The 19023-nt window shown below is 35.8% G+C and overlaps 1 protein-coding gene across 2 annotated transcripts in view; it reads right to left on the reverse strand.

Moving 5' to 3' along the window:
* Window positions 1-308: 308 nt before the first annotated feature.
* Window positions 309-19023, reverse strand: part of Tmem196 (transmembrane protein 196) — a 114830-nt gene continuing 96115 nt past the window's right edge. For both annotated transcript variants that reach the window (XM_038337763.1, XM_038337762.1), the window contains exons 2-4: window positions 8029-8085; window positions 4173-4427; window positions 309-380 (exon numbers count right to left, since the gene is read on the reverse strand). In XM_038337763.1, the coding sequence (XP_038193691.1) occupies window positions 309-380; window positions 4173-4427; window positions 8029-8085 (384 nt within the window). The remainder of the gene's footprint in view (window positions 381-4172; window positions 4428-8028; window positions 8086-19023) is intronic.

Here is a 19023-nt window from a genome sequence, read left to right on the forward strand (position 1 = left end):
GCAATTACAATTCTAAAGCTCATGCTAGTCAAATGCTGTTTGTGTATAGTAGTAATCACAGCTGTTCCATTTAGTTTTCTGGAAGAGTGTTTTTCAGAACAACTTTTGAGGAGACTAAAATCTACAATGTTTCTGGAAAGGTTATACCCTATAGAAAAGGCTAATGGTAATTGAGGGAAAATTGAGGAGGAATAATTTTAGTTTGATGCTCAGGAGAAATTACTGCAAATGCAACAAATGTTTTAACTGCAGCTCCCAGGACTTCAACCTCTCTTGCTTCATGAACAACCTGAAAAATGTTCACTTCTTTAAAACATTGATTGTACTCTTCCATTAAATATCGGCCATGGTCCTCCATTGCTCATGTTCTCTGTCATTTCCTGTTAGCAAAATAATATGAATGAATTAAAACTCACTTCAGAGTAAGACATTGATAGGCTTAGTAGTAAAGCAGAGATTACAAGCCATTGAAGAGTATTTTGCGGGGAAGGACAGTGATTGATACTGTTGTTGTGATTTAGGAAATAAAATTTCTCAGAGTCTTAAATTACATGAAAATTTTGAAGTGACATCCCAGGATTATATACACAAGATATACACTATCTTTTCACATGCTGATCTTTCCCCTCTTTACTTGAACTCACTTTTCGAATGAACTAACCTAGAAAGAAGATGCCTAATTAAACAGGTTTTGCCAAAACAGATGCTTTGCCAAGCACATCAACAAAATGCCAAAATATTCTACAGGTATTTATATCAAAATTTAAAAACATGAAGTCTTTTGTTTATGAACTGAAAGACATTCACAGTTAGCCAGATATTTGTTTTGAAAAGGGTTTAGAAATGTGGCCCAGACTGATGTAAAACTTGAGTGTACCTCAGAGTTGTTTCAAACATGCAATTCTTCTGCCTGTTTTCTGAATGTTGATATCCTAGGTGTAAATCATCATGCCTAGACAGGAAATTGTTTTTAATGACATTATCATTTACACAGAAAAAAGCAATTGGGGAAATGAAAACTTGGGGCATGTTTTTAATGTTCTCATTACTACGAAATAACAGAAATGTGCTTGTAAAGATGTAAATGCACAGACATGAAAAAGTAACATAAAGAGTTCCATTTACAATTATAGAAAATGTTTAAATTTTAGGGTATTTAAATTCATATAGCTTATTGACTGTTTTTGTTTGTTTGTTTGTTAAGTTGGTTGGTTGGTTGGTTGATTTTGAGACAAGGTCTGATGTAGCCAATGCTTGGAAGAAATTATTATGTACCTGGGAATGGCCTTAAATTTATAATCCTCATGCCCATATTTGGAGTGGGAGTAACCCAGGCATGTGTCACTTGCCTGTCTGTAAGATGCTCAAGATACTAAGCAACAACCCTACCAACTATGCTACATTCCCAGCTCCTATTTATTAGCTATTAGGTCCTTCATTATATAAAAAAGTCATGAGATCAGAGGCCCATTCACATTTATAATAGTATTGTAGATAATATATTAGCATATAATTAGCACACTATAGATATTTTATATTAGCAAAATTGTCCTTTATTCAAGATCGCAAATTCTATACTTCAAGTTGACTTTCTGAAGGACTGCAAAATCATTTCAAGTGAAAACTCCTGGTTTCATATTCTTCTGCTTCATACTCACTTCCATTTTTTTCTGTTGGGAAGATTTATAAAGAAGGCACAATGAAAGCAGATCTAGAAATGTAAGGTCATTGGGCTAGTGTTAGACTTATAATGATAAAAAAACTGATTAATGGAAAGATTAACCAAACTCAATTACCAAACTTATTATTATAAAATTTAATGAAGCACATTTTTCTTATTTATTCTGCTAGGAGAGAAGGCAAATTTCTGGGGATTTTTGTTTGTTTGTTTGCTTTTTGAGACAAGGTTTCTTTGTAGCTTTGGTGCCTGTCCTGGAGCTAGCTCTTGTAGACCAGTCTGGCCTTGAATTCACAGAGATTTGCCTGCCCCTGCCTCCCAAGTGCTGAGATTAAAGGCGTGCACCACCACTGCATGGCTGAAAAAGCAAACTTCATGGTAAGTTCATAGAAATCAGAATTTCATCTGTTTTTTTTCCATTTTCTAAGAAGAGTTAAAATGAAAAACAAAAAATGCCTAATTTCCATAAAACTATAGTATAAATCTTTTAGTGTAAGATTTTTTGAAAAATGCTTTCTAAAATCTTACAAATTCAAAAGTTTTCTTAACTAAAATCTCTCAGACTCATATACAGTAAAATTACTGAGAGAAACTAATAGAGAAGTTAGTTTTAAATAGATGAGTCTCATCATTTCATTTGCAAATTGACTTTTCTAATTTAATAAAATCATACTTCTAATTTAGCCAAGAGAAGACTAGAATATTTAAAAAATATATACTTCCTTCAAATAGACTAGAAATGTAACTCTCTGTATTTCCAGGTAGGCTCTTTGGTTAAACCAAGAGCCTTGACTGTTGTTAACAACTAGAAATGTAATAGATCAGCTAATTTTATCAATAGAAACTTTATATACAAACATTTTACTATATTAATTTTAAACTTTGATTATCTGTTCATGCAATATTATTATGACAGAAATACACAGTGTACCCTTATCCAGATTCATCTATTTTTAAAAGGAAAAGTTTCATATGTGAATGATGAAACTGAGTCAGAATTGTGATGCAGCAAGGAATAAAGAGAATTATGATTGATCCAAGCAGAGATGTACTTGAATGCTTAGAGGCAGGATGAATAATTGAAATTCTCCACCAACTTAGATGCTGTAAGATTTTGCCATGTAGGTTATGTCTGTCTGCTTCTCAGAATAGCCCTTCTGAAAGGGATACTTCGAGGAACATACAGCATCAGTCCAGACTGATCTACTGGCATCATGGCTTTCTAATAAAGGCAGTGCTTTCTGTAGCAACATTCCAACATAGTAACTCCCTAAAATCAGCATACCTTGTAGGTAACTCTGGTGTCAGGGGCACCACCGGGCAGCTGGGCAAGTCGGTTATTTCAATAGCCCTCAATCTCTAATGTAAATATAACAATTATACAATAAATATTGAACAAACATATACAAAGAATAATTAAATAACATTAGCATAAAAATAGAGCATAAAGGAGCAGCTATTACAATATGTACTTATCTTTTACTTTAATGACCTATTTGAAAACATTAGTTTTTCTAATATAATGTCAAATCTTTTATTTTAAATGTACAAATATGTCCACAATTACTTCCTTGGGACAGTAAATGAGAATCTCTTCTCCTAATGTATAGATAAGATATGAAATGAAGGCAGATGAACTACAAAATAAATATTAACTTTAAAATAACATTATGAAGAAATATGCGTAACTATTGCTACTATTTCTTTTATGCCATTACTGTAGAATTTTATTTTCAAGAAATAAATCAAAATATAATTTGCCCATTAATTGAGTGAGTTGATTTTTACAGATGTTTATATCTTTCTCAATAGATAAACTAACAGGAACTGAGTTTGAAAATGTATACCAAATGTAATTGGAACACACAGCTCTTTCTATACTAATTGCCCTTTAATGCAACTAATATTACTTTCTATTTGAATTGGCTTCATAATACAATTATGCAAAGAGCATTGTGTAAAATACAGAAAAAGCTATCGAAATATGCATGAAGTTTAGATGAGAGCCCAATGAAGCTTTATAAGTATTTTAATTTCTGCACTCATAGTCAAGGCATTTGTCACTTTATTAAAGAGCTTGTTTTCTACTTGAGAATCCAATTTACATAATCAAACACATCAACTTATAAGCACAAAGGATGCATTGGAAAAGAGAAATCATGTGATTTCTAAAGATGGCATTATTAAGTGGAGTCTGTAGTTTATTTTTCAGTATAATGCATGAAAATTCATATTTACAAGATGCTTAATATTTTGTGAAATGTTATTTCAGGAGCTAAGGTTTTGAATAGACAGATGCTACAAAATTGTGCTAAAATGGCTGTGCTTATGAATTTCAAAAAGAAACTAATTTTAAAACAAGATTTTCTTAATCTAACTGGGTCAAACTTACAAAATGTGATTCCCAAATTTCCATCTAAGCTTATAAACTGATTCACCTAGATTACTGTATTCATTGTGTGGCAGCAGTGTGAGGCAAATTGGCAAAACTCACTTTCTCGGCCATTTCATGAGAATGATGCAGGGAATGTTCCCTTTCTGAGAACATTCTCCTTTGCTCATAGCTGGCTAGACGACACGTGAGCCAGGAGGACAGAGTACATCCCCCAATGCCAATACATGCCAAAGACATGGAAGCGAGGTGCAGTGGGTACAGTGATGAAGTCTTCTTTGTAACTGCCCGAAGAAACTGAAAATTCAGGATGCCACCAATGAGTCCACAGATACAACAAGCTGAAAAGAGGATCATCTGAGAAGAAGAAGAAGAAGAAATAGAATGTTAAAGTTGATAAGGTTGAGATGTCCAGAGCATAGAGCCTTGTGATGCTGCAGGCCAAGGATTTTAAACCTATAATGAAAAGGACTTGTTCTATTTGATTATAAAGAGGTGACAGGTGCCAGTCAGTGAAGACTCCACTCAGTCTGATTCACTATAGAGAAAGTACATTCTAGAACTTCTAAAATGAAACCAATGGTATATATTTTATGAAACTCTGAAGTAAACTAAATTTAGCTTTTGGCTAGATCCAGATGAAAATAATTCCAGTCTCTAATATGCATGCCTTTAAGGAACAGTCATCACCTGGTGATCCCTCCCAGAGGTCTTCTGAAAGAAACAGTAATATAATTTGGAAAAATGAATAGTGATCAGTTCAGATTTTCTAACTTAAATTCTGTTTAATTCTAAAATCTTCTCAAGTTTCCAAGTATTGGAACTTCTACCTAGGCAAAATTGGGGAAATTAGTTAAATCATGTTTGTGTATTTCCCCAAATGGGCATCTTTGGAACTTTCCATAGTTTGACTCAAAATCAGTGAAATCTATTTTTGCCCTGAGACACCACTGCAAATATTCACAGCTTGTTTCAAAAGTGTTGTTTGATTGTTTTTAAGAAACATAGAACATGGCTTTTATTCTTGACCTTACTACTGGTTCAATATGGGTCTCATATTCATAGAGTTAAAATGGTTAATCAATCTATGGAAGACCCTTGGCAGCAGAAAGTAATATGCTTTCTGTGCAGGAAATATCCTGTGAATACTAATGAATTTAGTTGACTCTTTAAAGAACCTCATTATAACTGTATTTGCTTTAAGAAACTGGTCTAAATTACCCTATAGGATATAATGGATCTTTAGAGGATGATACTTACTTATTATCCATTTATATTTCCTTTTCCTGGATCCTAGTAGCCAATTACACTTTTCTTCCTAGTTCTTAGGATCAAACAGAACCTCTCACATGCTAGGCAAGCACTCTAAAACTGTGCTATACTCCCAGCAAACCTTTCTTACCCATTGACACACCACACACATTTTATAACAAGTATATTTATAGTTTCCTGGAAATAATTTTGCTTTTTCCTTGACAGCTAGTAGAAAGAAGTTGTAACTTTTTCAGAAGACCTTCCTGGATATTATTGATCTTATTTGTTGTGTTAATTCTTTAGGACAAACAGCTTTATAACATATTATAGAACTTACTTTTTACATTATAAGATATTGTTTGCTTTCAACAGTTAGTTGAGCTCAACAAGTAATATTTGAGTACTGGCCCTGAGTGAGGCAGCCTTTCTCACTTATTATGCAATAATTATGCAATTTTTATACTCTTTACTGCAATGAGGTTTAAGATATTAAGTATAGCATGGTCAATATCAGAGAGAGGGGAGAGAGTACATTGGTTTAGGAGTAGAGAAAGGAAGAAAAATTATAAAAATAGTGTTGCAATCTATTCCTTCAATGAAGTTAGGAGAGGGCCAGGCCATGAATCCTTGAAACAGCACTAAGAAAATGTTGACAGGCAAAGATTTCTACTTTTCCAGTCATTTGCTTCATTTCTCCAATGAAGCAATTAATTAATTCGGTCTTACTTATTGTTCTTATGTCAGGTTACTTATCAGGATTGAAAACCCAATGATGAAACAATAAAATCTTTATATATCTTATTGAATATATTGTTGAAAATTGATCACTAAATTACAAAATTGTTCTATTTAGTTATAATGTGTATTTTAAAACTTAAGTAAAATTAACCATTTATATACTATTTTAAATGATACTCACTTGCCTTGCAGTTCCTTGAGTACATATTTTAGTGTTTACTCACATACAATATTAAATGATCATATATTATAGACTTTGAATAGTGAATAAATAGTATTTTTAAAATATATAAAATATCTGTTTTTACAGAAACACTTCTGTGTCTGCTAAAGCTTTTCTCATTGTCTTTAATAGTTAATGAAAATGCATTGATATGTGTTGGCAGAATTTTGTCACGTATGAAATAAAGTACTAGAATTAGTGCTCAAGTTTTTAGTCATTTACTATTTAAACACCATTAGGCAAGTGATTCTAGACTGAAGTTATATTAGGAAAGAAGACATGTTGTAAAACATTTACTGGAAACTGGAAATCTTTGGAGCTACCTGTCATTCATGGATTTCAGAAAATACAGGAAGATAATGCACTGTCTAATGGTAATTACATCTACATGGGACTTTTCAAAAAGTTTACTTTATAACTTATCAAAGAGTTAGAATGATAGTAAAGACATACAGCTCCATAAAAATGAAATATCCTCTTTCCTTCTCCCATCCCTTTCATTCATTTTTACTTTCATTTAAATTTTTCTCTAAACAATTTGTTCCAATACAACTATAACTGGTATTGATAGTTAAAGTGTAAAGAATAAAGGCCATACCTAAAGAGTAATAGAAGAATTATAGATGACAACTAAAAGTATAAACATACTTTCCCAAACATTCCCATTTCCTTCAAATGTTTAACAATTATTTTACAGATGGATGCCACAGTGAATGTTTTATCTGCCTTTTCTGAGTATATTCACAAAGAAAGATGGAAGATGAAGATGATTGGGATGACCCCCCTCCCCACTACTGCTCTGACCCCATACCTAATTTGTTTTTGAAAAACTTTTATTTTGAGCTCAAAGAACATTCTCCAGGGTTCTTGTGTAACTAAATTTGCCAATTAATAAAAGCTTATGATATTTTATATGGTACCAGTAGAATAAATCGTGCCTTTTCCTTCTTTTCAACTCTGATAAAATATCATAAGGACTGAGACCTCACATCAGCATGTAGTTCTCCCTCACATCCAATATCAGAATTAACAGGAAGTATGTTGCCTATTCCAGAATCCTTTAATACCACAATAAAGCATCAGAATATTATTATATATGTATTCACAGTAATAAAAATTTATTAAATATATCTTTAAAAAGAATCAACTGCAACCAAATACCACCTCTTTTTAGGTGCTCTGCAAAACTAACTTCACAGAAAACAAATGTAAGTACTCCTCAGTCCCAGATCTTTATTTAATCAGGTCAGTTTTCCACAGAATAAGGTTTTATAATTATTCCTCCATGATAATTTCTTGAGTGTCTCTACGGGGAAAAATATAAAGACTCTCATGTAGAGCAAATATTAAAGTTTAAATATTCAAGAATTTGAAGTGTATCTAAGATTTTTTCAGGATCTTTGGTGGTTTTTTTGTTTTCTTTTTTATTTAAGAGAGGGTTTCTCTGTAACTTTGCAGCCTGTCCTGGAACCAGCTCTTGTAGAACAGGCTGACCTTGAACTCACAGAAATCTGCCTCCTAAATCCTGGGATTAAAGGCATACACCACCACTGTCCAGCCTGGTGTTTTACTTATCTCTAACATTTTTGATAGTTTTCATTGAAACACCGAATCCAAATTTTGCTTCTTAGTTTCTCTTTAATCCTAAATTAGCAACATTAAGTAGACAAAAGTACTTTAGTTATAATTTCTGTTTTTAATTTCAAACCCTTCAATATAGTAGAGAAACAAGGCAAAACTTACAACAAGTCCTGATTTTTTTTTGGCACACAGTATTCCACATATGCCACAAAGAAGGAACTGCAAAAGAAAAGAAGAATTGTTGTATTTGTATAGATAGGAGAAGCTTAAATGTTTAACTCATTATAATCCATTTATGACACTTTCTCCAAGCAAGCTTGCATGTCTCAGATTCCCATCAAGACAAAATAAAAACCTTGTTGTAAAATGTCAAAGGCTAAATTTTATTTATTTATTTGTAATAGCTAATTGTGAGACTTAATCAATACTTAAATCAGTTTGTCACCAGGAAAAAAAAAATGTAAAGTAAAGAAACTAGAATTTTGTTCCTCTTGACTCATTTCATTGTCATTTTCTTTTCTACTTTCTCAAAGACAAATATATTATTAGACATTCATTCACATTAAGCACTTGGACCTCAATAGGTTGTTACATGGATAAGGAAAATACCACAGATAAAAATGAGAAGACATCAAAAAACAAGATCATTCTCTATAGAGACATTTTTTTGCTTCATATTTTGAGACAATGATAACATCATTCTGGTAGAAAGATTGTCTCTATGGACTTGTCCAAAGAACCCAAACAGACAAAGCAATTGATGTCATACAATTTCATATTAATGAGAAACTGATTACAAAGCTTTTTGCAAAAAAAGTACATTAAATAATTTACTCATGAGTCAAGAGTTTAATTTGTATAAAAATATTTAAGGCTGTTGGAATAAAAATTTGCTCATACATGAGTTGGCCTAACCATTTAGTTAAAATAATTAATTTATAAAAAGTAATAATAAAATTCATGATTCAAATTTGCTAAGAAATCTGTTACTATTTGATTTTTAATTTTTTGATTTTTTTAATTTTATAGTGAGTAATGTTCTTGCCACGAAACCTGACAGCCTGAGTTCATATCCTGTGACTCACAAAGTGAAAAGAACCAATTCTTACAGGTTGTTTACAAATGTCCATATTTATGTCCACATGTATAAACACAAACACACACAATTATATAAATAAATATAATAAAATCTAAAATATCTCAAAGAATAGCTAATAATGTAACTATTCTCAATGAAATATTTTGTATCTGGATATATTTTTTAAAATGCATCCAAAAGTATTCCAATACTTCCCTGAAATAATATGAATGTGAGGAATATATTGAAAAACAGTGGGGCTGTCTGTGAGGTCCTTGGAGCACAGCAAGAGGCCCTGCTCCTGTGCTGAGAGGCTGCAGAGAGGGGAGTGGGTAGCCATGCACCTGGATGGTCTTGGGGATTGGAGTCCAGGCCCCCTCTAATTCCCAAAGATTTTCTGGTCATACAGAGAGGTGTCTTCCTGACTCCTGGCTTTCTTTACCACATTTCCCCTGATCCCAAAAACTCCTTTTTATCTCTGAGGTCCTTGGATACCCCAAATCAACCTGCTTTAGGGATGAAAGCAGGGAGTGTTCATGCCATTGGGGCTCCTTCATACCACCCCACCCTGTCTCCCAAGCCTGCCTTTCTGTTTGCAAGGTCCTTTCTGTCTGCAAGGAGTCCTACTAACTTGCTGAGCGGATCCAGAGAGGTGAGTGAGTGGTCGAACAGCCCGATGTTCCCAAGGAACTGAGTCCAGACCTCATTTAATTCCCTAAGATTTTCTGGCCATCCAGCAGGGTGTGTTCCCAGCTGCTGGCCTTCTTTACCCCATTCCACACTGCCCCCAGCCACTTTTTTTTCATCTGCAGGTTCCTTGGAACCCACAGCACAGACTGCTTCAGGGCAGAGGGGATCTGAAAGCCTGTTCCAGTGCTGAGGGGACCCAAGAGAGGGGAGACCAAGAAAAACTCCCAAGTACACAGTCAGCCACAGAAAAGATTGGACCAAGATACCAAGACTCTCCTGGCCTCAAATGAAGGAAGAGATGGGCAGAAGCCAATGCAATAATTCCTCCAATATACTGAAAAGCAACATGACAACAACAGAATCCAGCAAATACACAACAAGAAGACTTGAACACCATAAGCCAGAAGAAGTAGAAGAACTCGACTTTAAACTTAATCTTATGAAAATGGTGGAGACCCTCAAACAGGAAGTAAAAAACTCCTTTAAAGAAATGGAAGAGAAGCCGGGCGGTGGTGGCTCACGCCTTTAATCCCAGCACTCGGGAGGCAGAGGCAGGCAGATCTCTGAGTTCGAGGCCAGCCTGGTCTACAAGAGCTAGTTCCAGGACAGGCTCTAAAAAAGCTGCAGAGAAACCCTGTCTCGAAAAACCAAAAAAAAAAAAAAAAAAAAAAAAAAAAAAAAAAAAAAAAAAGAAAAAAGAAATGGAAGAGAAGACAAACAGAAAATTAGAACAAATTAATAAATCTCTCAAAAATACCCAAGAAAATAAAAAAAAGCAATCAAACAGGTAAAGGAAATTGTTCAAGACTTGAAGACCCAAGCCTTCCCTAGTGTATTCAAGTGTCCTGCTCCTGTACTAAGGCCGTCCACCCAAAGCGACGTCCAAGCAGGTCTGAGGATTCCTGCAAGGGAGTGCTGGCTCATTCAGATTGTACTGCAAGGTTCCCTGTGTGATACTCCATCCCACCCTGCCCCCACCTTAGCCCTTTTGTTCCTGCGGCATCCGAAGGCTACCAGGAATCCCTGATTTGGTGTGGTGGAGTTCCATCTGGATGGCCTTCCCTAATGTATTCATGTGTCCTGCTCTTGCACTAAGGCCATCCACCCAAAGGGGTGAGAGGCTACTCTCCACGCAGGTCTGGGGATTCCTGTAAGGGAGTGTGAGCTCCTTCAGATTGTGCTACAAGGAATAACTCCTGCTCCTACACTAAGGAGATACAACCAGATTCACTCAGAGCAAAGACTGGTATAAAACACCAAGTCCCTCCTGGCTCCATTAAAAGGAAGAGATGGGCAGACGCCAATGCAAGAACTCCTCCAAAAACATGTAAGGCAAATGACATCACCAGAATCAAGACATCACGAAACAACCAGAATTGAACACCCTACTCCAGGAGAAATAGAAGAAATCAACCTTAAATACTACTTTATAAAAATAATAGAGGACCTTAAACAGGAGGTAAAAAACTGCCATAAAGAAATGGAGATGGCAAACAAAAAGGTAGACGAAATAAATAAATCTCTCAAAGATACCCAAGAAAAACAAGAAAAAGCAATCAAGCTGGTAAGGGAAACAGTACAAGACCTGAAAAATGAAATGGAGGTAATAAAGAAAACATAATCCGAGGGAAGACTGGAAATAGAAATTCTGAGTGAACGAACAGAAACTACAGAGACAAATATTTCCAACTGAATACAAGAGATGGAAGAAAGAATCTCAGACTCTGAAGATACTGTAGAGGAAATAAACTCACATATTAAAGAACAAAACAATCCAACAAATTCTTAACACAAAACATCCAGGAAAACTGGGACACCATGAAAAGATCAAACCTAAGAATAATTGGGGTAGAAGAAGGAGAAGAATTACAACTCAAAATCCCAGAAAATATATTCAACAAAATTATAGAAGAAAACTTCCCCAACCTAAAAAAGGATATTCCTATGAAGGTACAAGAAGCCTACAGAACACCAAATAGACTGGATCAAAAGAAAGCATCCCCACACCATATAATAATCAAAACACAAAACATACAGAATAAAGAACAGATATTAAGAGCTGCAAAGGAAAAAGGTCAAGGAACATATAAAGGGAAACCTATCAAAATTACACCTGACTTCTCAATGGAAACTATGAAAGCCAGAAGGTCTTGGATAGATGTGCTACAGACACTAAGGGAACATGGATGCAAGCCTAGACTACTATACCCAGCAAAGCTTGCATTCACCATTGATGGAGAAAACAAGATATTCCAGGACAAAAAGAGATTTAAACAATACATAGCCACAAATCCAGCCTTACAGAAAGTAATAGAAGGAAATTCACAAACAAAGGAGTCCAACCATGCCCATAGAAACTCAGGAATTTAGCAACCCTTCACCAGCACAACTCAAGGGTGAAACACAAACTCTACAACCAGGAAAAAATGACAGGAGTTAACAACCACTGGTCATTAATATCACTGAATAACAATGGACTCAATTCACCTATAAAAAGGCACAGGCTAAGAGATTGGATACGAAAACAGGATCCAACATTCTGCTGTTTACAAGAAACACACCTCAACCACAAAGACAAACATCTACTCAGAGTAAAGGGTTGGGAAAAGGTTTATCAAGCAAATGGACCTAAGAAACGAGCCAGTGTGGCCATACTAATTTCTAACAAAGTTGACTTTAAACTAAAATCAATCAGAAGAGATGGAAAGGGACACTTTATACACATCACAGGAAAAATCTATCAGAATGAAGTCTCAATCCTGAATATCTATGCCCCTAATACAAAAGCACCCACTTATGTAAAAGAAGCATTACTAGAACTCAAGGCAGCCATCAAACCAAACACATTGATAGTGGGAGACTTCAACACTCCTTTTTCACCAATGGAAAGGTCAATCCGACAGAAACCTAACAGAGAATTAGAGACTTAATAGAGGTAATGAGCCAAATGGACTTAACAGACATCTATAGAACATTCCACCCAAATAGGAAAGAATATACCTTCTTCTCTGTGGCTCATGGAACCTTTTCAAAAATTGACCACATACTCGGCAACAAAGCAAACTTCCACATTTATAAAGAATATTCATAACTACCTGTGTCTTATCAGATCACCATGGATGAAAATTAGAATTCAACAACAATGCTACCCCCAGAAAGCCTACTAATTCATGGAAACTGAACAGTCAAGTACTGAACCACACCTGGGTCAAGGAAGAAATAAAGAAAGAAATTAAAGTCTTTCTTTAAATAAATTAAAACAAAGAAACAACATACTCAGACCTATGGGACACTATGAAAGCAGTGCTAAGAGGAAAAGTGATAGCACTAAGTGCCCACTTAAAGAAAATGGAGAAAGCACACATTGGAGACTAAACAGCACACCTGAAAGCTCTAGAAAAAAGAAGCAGATTCACCTAGGAGAAGTAGAAGACTGGAAATAATCAAACTGAGGGCAGAAATCAACAAAATAGAAACACAGAAAACCATCCAAACAATCAATGAAACAAAAAGCTGGTTCTTGGAGAAAATCATCAAGATTGACAAACCCCTAGCCAAATGAATAAAACAGCTTATAGAGAACATGCAAATTAATAAGATCAGAAATGAAAAGGGGGACATAACCACAGACACAGAGGATATTCACAGTATCATTAGATCTTACTACAAAAGCCTGTATGCCACAAAAATGGAAAATGTAAAGGAAATGGACATTTTTTTTAGATAAGTACCATATACCAAAGTTAAACCAGGACCAGGAAAATGCTATAAATAGTCCTGATAGTCGCCAAGAATTAGAAACTGTTATCAGAAACCTCCCTGCCAAAAAAAGCCCAGGACCTGATGGGTTCAATGCAGAATTCTACCAGAACTTCAAAGAAGACCTAATACCTATACTCCTGAAGGTATTTCATAATTTAGAAACAGAACAGTCATTGCCAAATTCCTTTTATGAAGCTACAACTACCCTGATACCTAAACCACACAAAGACTCAACCAAGAAAGAGAATTACAGGCCAATCTAACTCATGAACGTCGATGCAAAAATTCTCAATAAAATACTGGCAAACAGAATCCAAGAACACATTAGAAAAATTATCCACTATGATCAAGTAGGCTTCATCCCAGAGATACAGGGCTGGATCAACATACGAAAATCTATCAATGTAATCCATCATATAAATAAACTGAAGGATAAAAACCATATGATCATCTCATTAGATGCAGAAAAAGCATTTGACAAAATTCAGCATCCCTTTATGATAAAGGTCTTGGAGAGATTAGGGATACAGGGGTCATTCCTAAATATAATAAAGGCTATTTACAGCAAGCCGACAGCTAACATCAAATTAAATGGAGAGAAACTCAAGGCCATCCCACTAAATTCAGGAACATGACAAGCCTGTCCACTCTCTCCTTATCTCGTCAATATGGTGCTTGAGGTTCTAGCAATAGCAATAAGACAACATAAGAGGATCAATGGGATTCAAATTGGAAAGGAAGAAGTTAAACTTTCGTAATTTGCAGATGATATGATAGTGTACATAAGCAACCCAAAAAACTCCACCAAAGAACTCCTACAGCTGATAAACTCCTTCAGTAACATGGCAGGATACAAGATCAACTCCAAAAAATTAGTTGCCCTCCTATACACAAAGGATAAGGAAGCAGAGAGGGAAATCATAGAGCTATCACCTTTCAAGATAGCCACAAATAGCATAAAATGTCTTGGGGTAACTCTAACCAAGGAAGTCAAGGATTTATTTGAAAAAACTTTAAGTCTTTGAAGAAAGAAATTGTAGAGGATACCAGAAAAAGGAAGGATCTCCCTTGCTCATGGATTGGGAAGATCAACATAATAAAAATGGCAATTTTACCAAAGGCAATCTATAGATTAAATGCAATCCCCATCAAGGTCCCAGCAAAATTCTTCACAGAATTTGAAGGACAATAATCAACTTTATATGGAAAAACAAGAAACCTAGGATAGCCAAAACAATCTTATACTATAAAGTAATTTCTGGAGGTATTACCATCCCTGACTTCAAACTCTATTCAAGAGCTACAGTATTGAAAACAGCTTGGTATTGGCATAAAAACAGAGAAGTTGACTAATGGAATTGAACGGAAGACCCAGATCTTAACCCACAAACCTATGAACACCAGATTTTTGATAAAGGAACCATAAGTACACAATGGAAGAAAGAGAACATCTTCAACAAATTGTGCTCTCATAACTGAATGTCAACCTGTAGAAGAGTGAAAGTACATCCATCTTTATCACCATGCAGGAAACTCAAGTCCAAATGGATTAAAGACCTTAATATTAATCTGAACACAATGAGCCTGATAGAGGAGAAAGTGGGAAGTACTCTACAACATATGGGCACAGGAGACCATTTCCTACGTATAACCCCAGCAGCACAGACATTAAAGGCAACATTGAATAAATGGGACTTCCTGAAGCTGAGCAGCTTCTGTAAAGCAAAGAACACTGTCACTAAGACACAAAGGCAGCCTACTGACTGGGAAAAGATCTTCACCAACCCTGCAACTGACAAAGGTCTGATCTCCAAAATATATAAGGAACTCAAGAGACTAGTCTTCAAAATGCTAATTAACCCATTTAAAAATGGGGCTCTGAATTGAACAGAGAATTCTCAACAGAAGAAATTCAAATGGCCTAAAGACACTTAAGGTCATGCTCAACCTCCTTAGCTATCAGGGTAATGAAAATCAAAATAACTTTGAGATACCATCTTACACCTGTCAGATTGGCTAAAATCAAAAACACCAATGATAGAATTTGCTGGAGAGGTTGTGGGTTAAGGGGCACTCTCTTCCATTGCTGGTGGGAATGCAAATTTGTGCAACCAATTTGGAAAGCAGTGTGGTGGTTTCTTAGGAAATTCTGGATCAACCTACCCCAGGACCTAGCAATTCCACTCTTGCGAATTTACCCAAGAGATGCCCAATCATACTACAAAAGCATTTGTTAAACTATGTTCATAGCAGCATTATTTTTAATAGCCAGTACCTGGAAACAACCTAGATGCCTTTCAGTGGAAGAATGGAGGAAGAAACTGTGGAATATATACATATTAGAGTACTACTCAGCAGTAAAAAACAATGACAACTTGAATTTTGCATGCAAATGGATAGAAATAGAAAACAGTATCCTGAGTGAGGTAACCCAGACCCAAAAAGATGAACATGGGATGTACTCACTCATAATCGGTTTTTAGCCCTAAATAAAGGACATCGAGCCAATAATTCGTGATCCTTGAGAAGACAATAAGAAGGTGAAACCAAAGAAAAACATATATTTATCCGACTGTATATTGGAAGTAGACAAGTTTGCTGGGCAAAAATGGGAACTTGGGGGTGGGGTGGTTTGGGGGCAAGGAGATATGGGAAGAGAAAAGTGTGAAGGAGAGGTTAGGGAGAGCTTGTGGGAATGGGATGCTTGGGATATAGGAAGGGTGGATATGGGAGCAGGGAAGTATATATCCTAATTAAGGGAGTCTTCTAAGGATTAAAAGAGAATTGACTCTAGATGGGTTCTGAGGTATCCAGGGATATGCCCCCAGCTAGTTCCATGGGCAGCTGAGGAGAGGGAGTCGGAAAAGGCCAGATCCTATAGCCATACTGATGATTGTCTTGCATATCACCATAGAAACTTCATCTGGTGATGGATGGAGATAGAGACAGAGCCCCACACTGGAGCACCGGACTGAGCTCCCAAGGTCCTGACGAGGATCAGAAGGAGGGAGAACATGAGAAAGAAAGTCAGGACTGCAAGGAGTGCTCCCATCCACTGAAATGGTGAGGCTGATCTATTCAGATCTTACCAAGCCCAGCTGGACTGGGACTAAAAAAGCATGAGATAATACTGGACTCCCTGAACATGGCAGACAATGAGGGCTGCTGAGAAGCCAAGGGAAATGACACTGGATTTGGATCCTACTATGCATATTGGCTTTGGGTGGGGGACCTGGCCTGTTTGGATGCTCACCTTCCTGGACCTGGATGGATGGGGGAGGAACTTGGAATTCCCACAGGGCAGGGAACCCTTACTGCTCTCTGGACAGGAGAGGGAGGGAGAGTGGAAGGGGGAGGAGGGTAAATGGGAGGCAGGGAGCAGGCAGAAATTTTTAATAAAAATAAATAAAAAAGACTTGAAGACCAAAATGGAGGTAATAAAGAAAAGAAAAACCAAGGCATGGCTAGATATGGAAAAGCTGCAAAAAAGAAAAGAAAGTAAAGAGACAAGTATAACCAACTGAATGCAAGAGATAAAAGAAAGAATTTCAGGCGCTGAGGACACAATAGAGAAAATAGACTCATAGATCAAAGAAAACAGCAAATCTAACATATTTTTTTAACACAAAACATCCAGGAAATCTGGGACTCCATGAAAAGACCAATCCTAAGAATAATAGGGGTAGTAGAAGAAGAATTACAGCTCAAAGCCCAGAAAATATATTCATCAAAATCATAGAAGAAAACTGTCATACTTTGTTTCAATAGCCTGCCTGCAGCAAGGTAGGCCTTTTGTCTGTGAAGTCCCTGGCCAGTAAGGGGAAATGATCCTGTACCAGAAGATCTATCAGCAAGCATTCAGAGGAAGAGATGGGCAGGTCCCAATGCAAGAATCCCTCCAACAATCTGAAAAACAACATGAAAACACTGGAACACAGCAAACTTACAACAGGAGGATTTGACTACCCTAATCAAGAAGAAATAGAAAAAATTGAGTTTGTGAAACTGATAGAGTCCCTTAAACAGGAGGTGAAAAACTCCCTTAAAGAAATGGATAAGAAGAATAACAAAAAGTTTGAAGAAACAAATAAATCTGTAAATGACATCTTAGGAAACCAAGAAAAAAACATCAAACAGATAATGGAAACAGTTCAAGTCTTTAAAACTGAAATGGAGTCACCGAAGAAAACACAAACCCATGGCTGGCTGGATATGGAAAATCTAGGTAAATGAACAAAGACTACAGAAACAAGCATAACCAACAGAATACAAGAGATAGAAGAAAGAATTTCAGATTCTGAAGACACCATAGAGAAAATAAACACACTGATCAAAGAAAACAGCAAATCCAACAAATTTTCATCACAAAACATTCAGGAAATCAGGGACACAATAAAAAAGACCAAACCTAAGAATAATAGGGGTAGAAGAAGAAGAATTACAGCTCAAAGGCCTAGAAAACATATTCAATAAAATTACAGAAGAAAACTTTCCCAACCTAAAGAAAGATATTCTTATGAAGGTTCAATAAGCATACAGAACACCGAATAGACTGGATCAAAAAAATCCCCTTGCCATATAATAATCAAAACACAAAACATACAAAATAAAGAATATTAAGAGCTCAAAGGAAAAATGTCAAGTAACGTATAAATGTAAACCTATCAGACTTACACCTGACTTCTCTATGGAAACCATGAAAACAAGAAGGTCCTGGGTAGATGTACTGCAGAAACTAAGAGACCATGGATGCAAGCCCAGACTACTATACCCAGCTAAGCTTTTATTCACTATCAATGGAGAAAACAAAATATTCCAGGATAAAAACAAATTTAAATAATATGTAGCCACAAATCCAGCCTTACAGAAAGTAATAGAAGGAAATTCACAATCCAAGGAGTCCAACAGTTCCCACAATGACTCAGACATCTAGCGACCCTTCACCAGCACAACTCAAAGAAGGGAAATAAGCAAACTCTACTACTACAAAAAAAAAACAGAATTAACAACCTGTGGTCATTAATATCACTTAATATCAATGGACTCAATTCACCTATAAAAAGGCTCAGGCTAAGAGATTGGATACGAAAACAGGATCCAACATTCTGCTGTCTACAAGATACACACCTCAACCACAAAGACAGAAATCTACTCAGAGTAAAGGGTTGGGAAAAGGTTTATCAAGGAAACAGACCTAAGAAACAAGCAAGTGTGGCCATACTAATTTCTAACAAAGTTGACTTCAAACTAAAATCAATAAGAAGAGATGGAAAAGGACACTTTATACTCATAACAGGAAAAAACTTCAGAATGAAGTCTCAATCCTGAATATCTATGCCCCTAATACAAAAGCACCCACTTATGTAAAAGAAACATTACTAGAACTCAAGGCAGCCATCAAACCACACACATTAATAATAGTAGACTTCAATACTCCTCTCTCACCAATGGACAGGTCAATCAGACATAAACCTAACAGAGAATTAAAAGACTTAATGGAGGTAATGAACCAAATGGACTTAATAGACATCTATAGAACATTCCACCCAAATAAGAAAGAATATACCTTCTTCTCTGTGGCTCATGGAACCTTCTAGAAAATTGACCACATACTCAGTAACAAAGCA

This window comes from Arvicola amphibius, chromosome 7, assembly GCF_903992535.2.
Source record: "Arvicola amphibius chromosome 7, mArvAmp1.2, whole genome shotgun sequence".
NCBI classification, from domain to species: Eukaryota; Metazoa; Chordata; class Mammalia; order Rodentia; family Cricetidae; genus Arvicola; species Arvicola amphibius.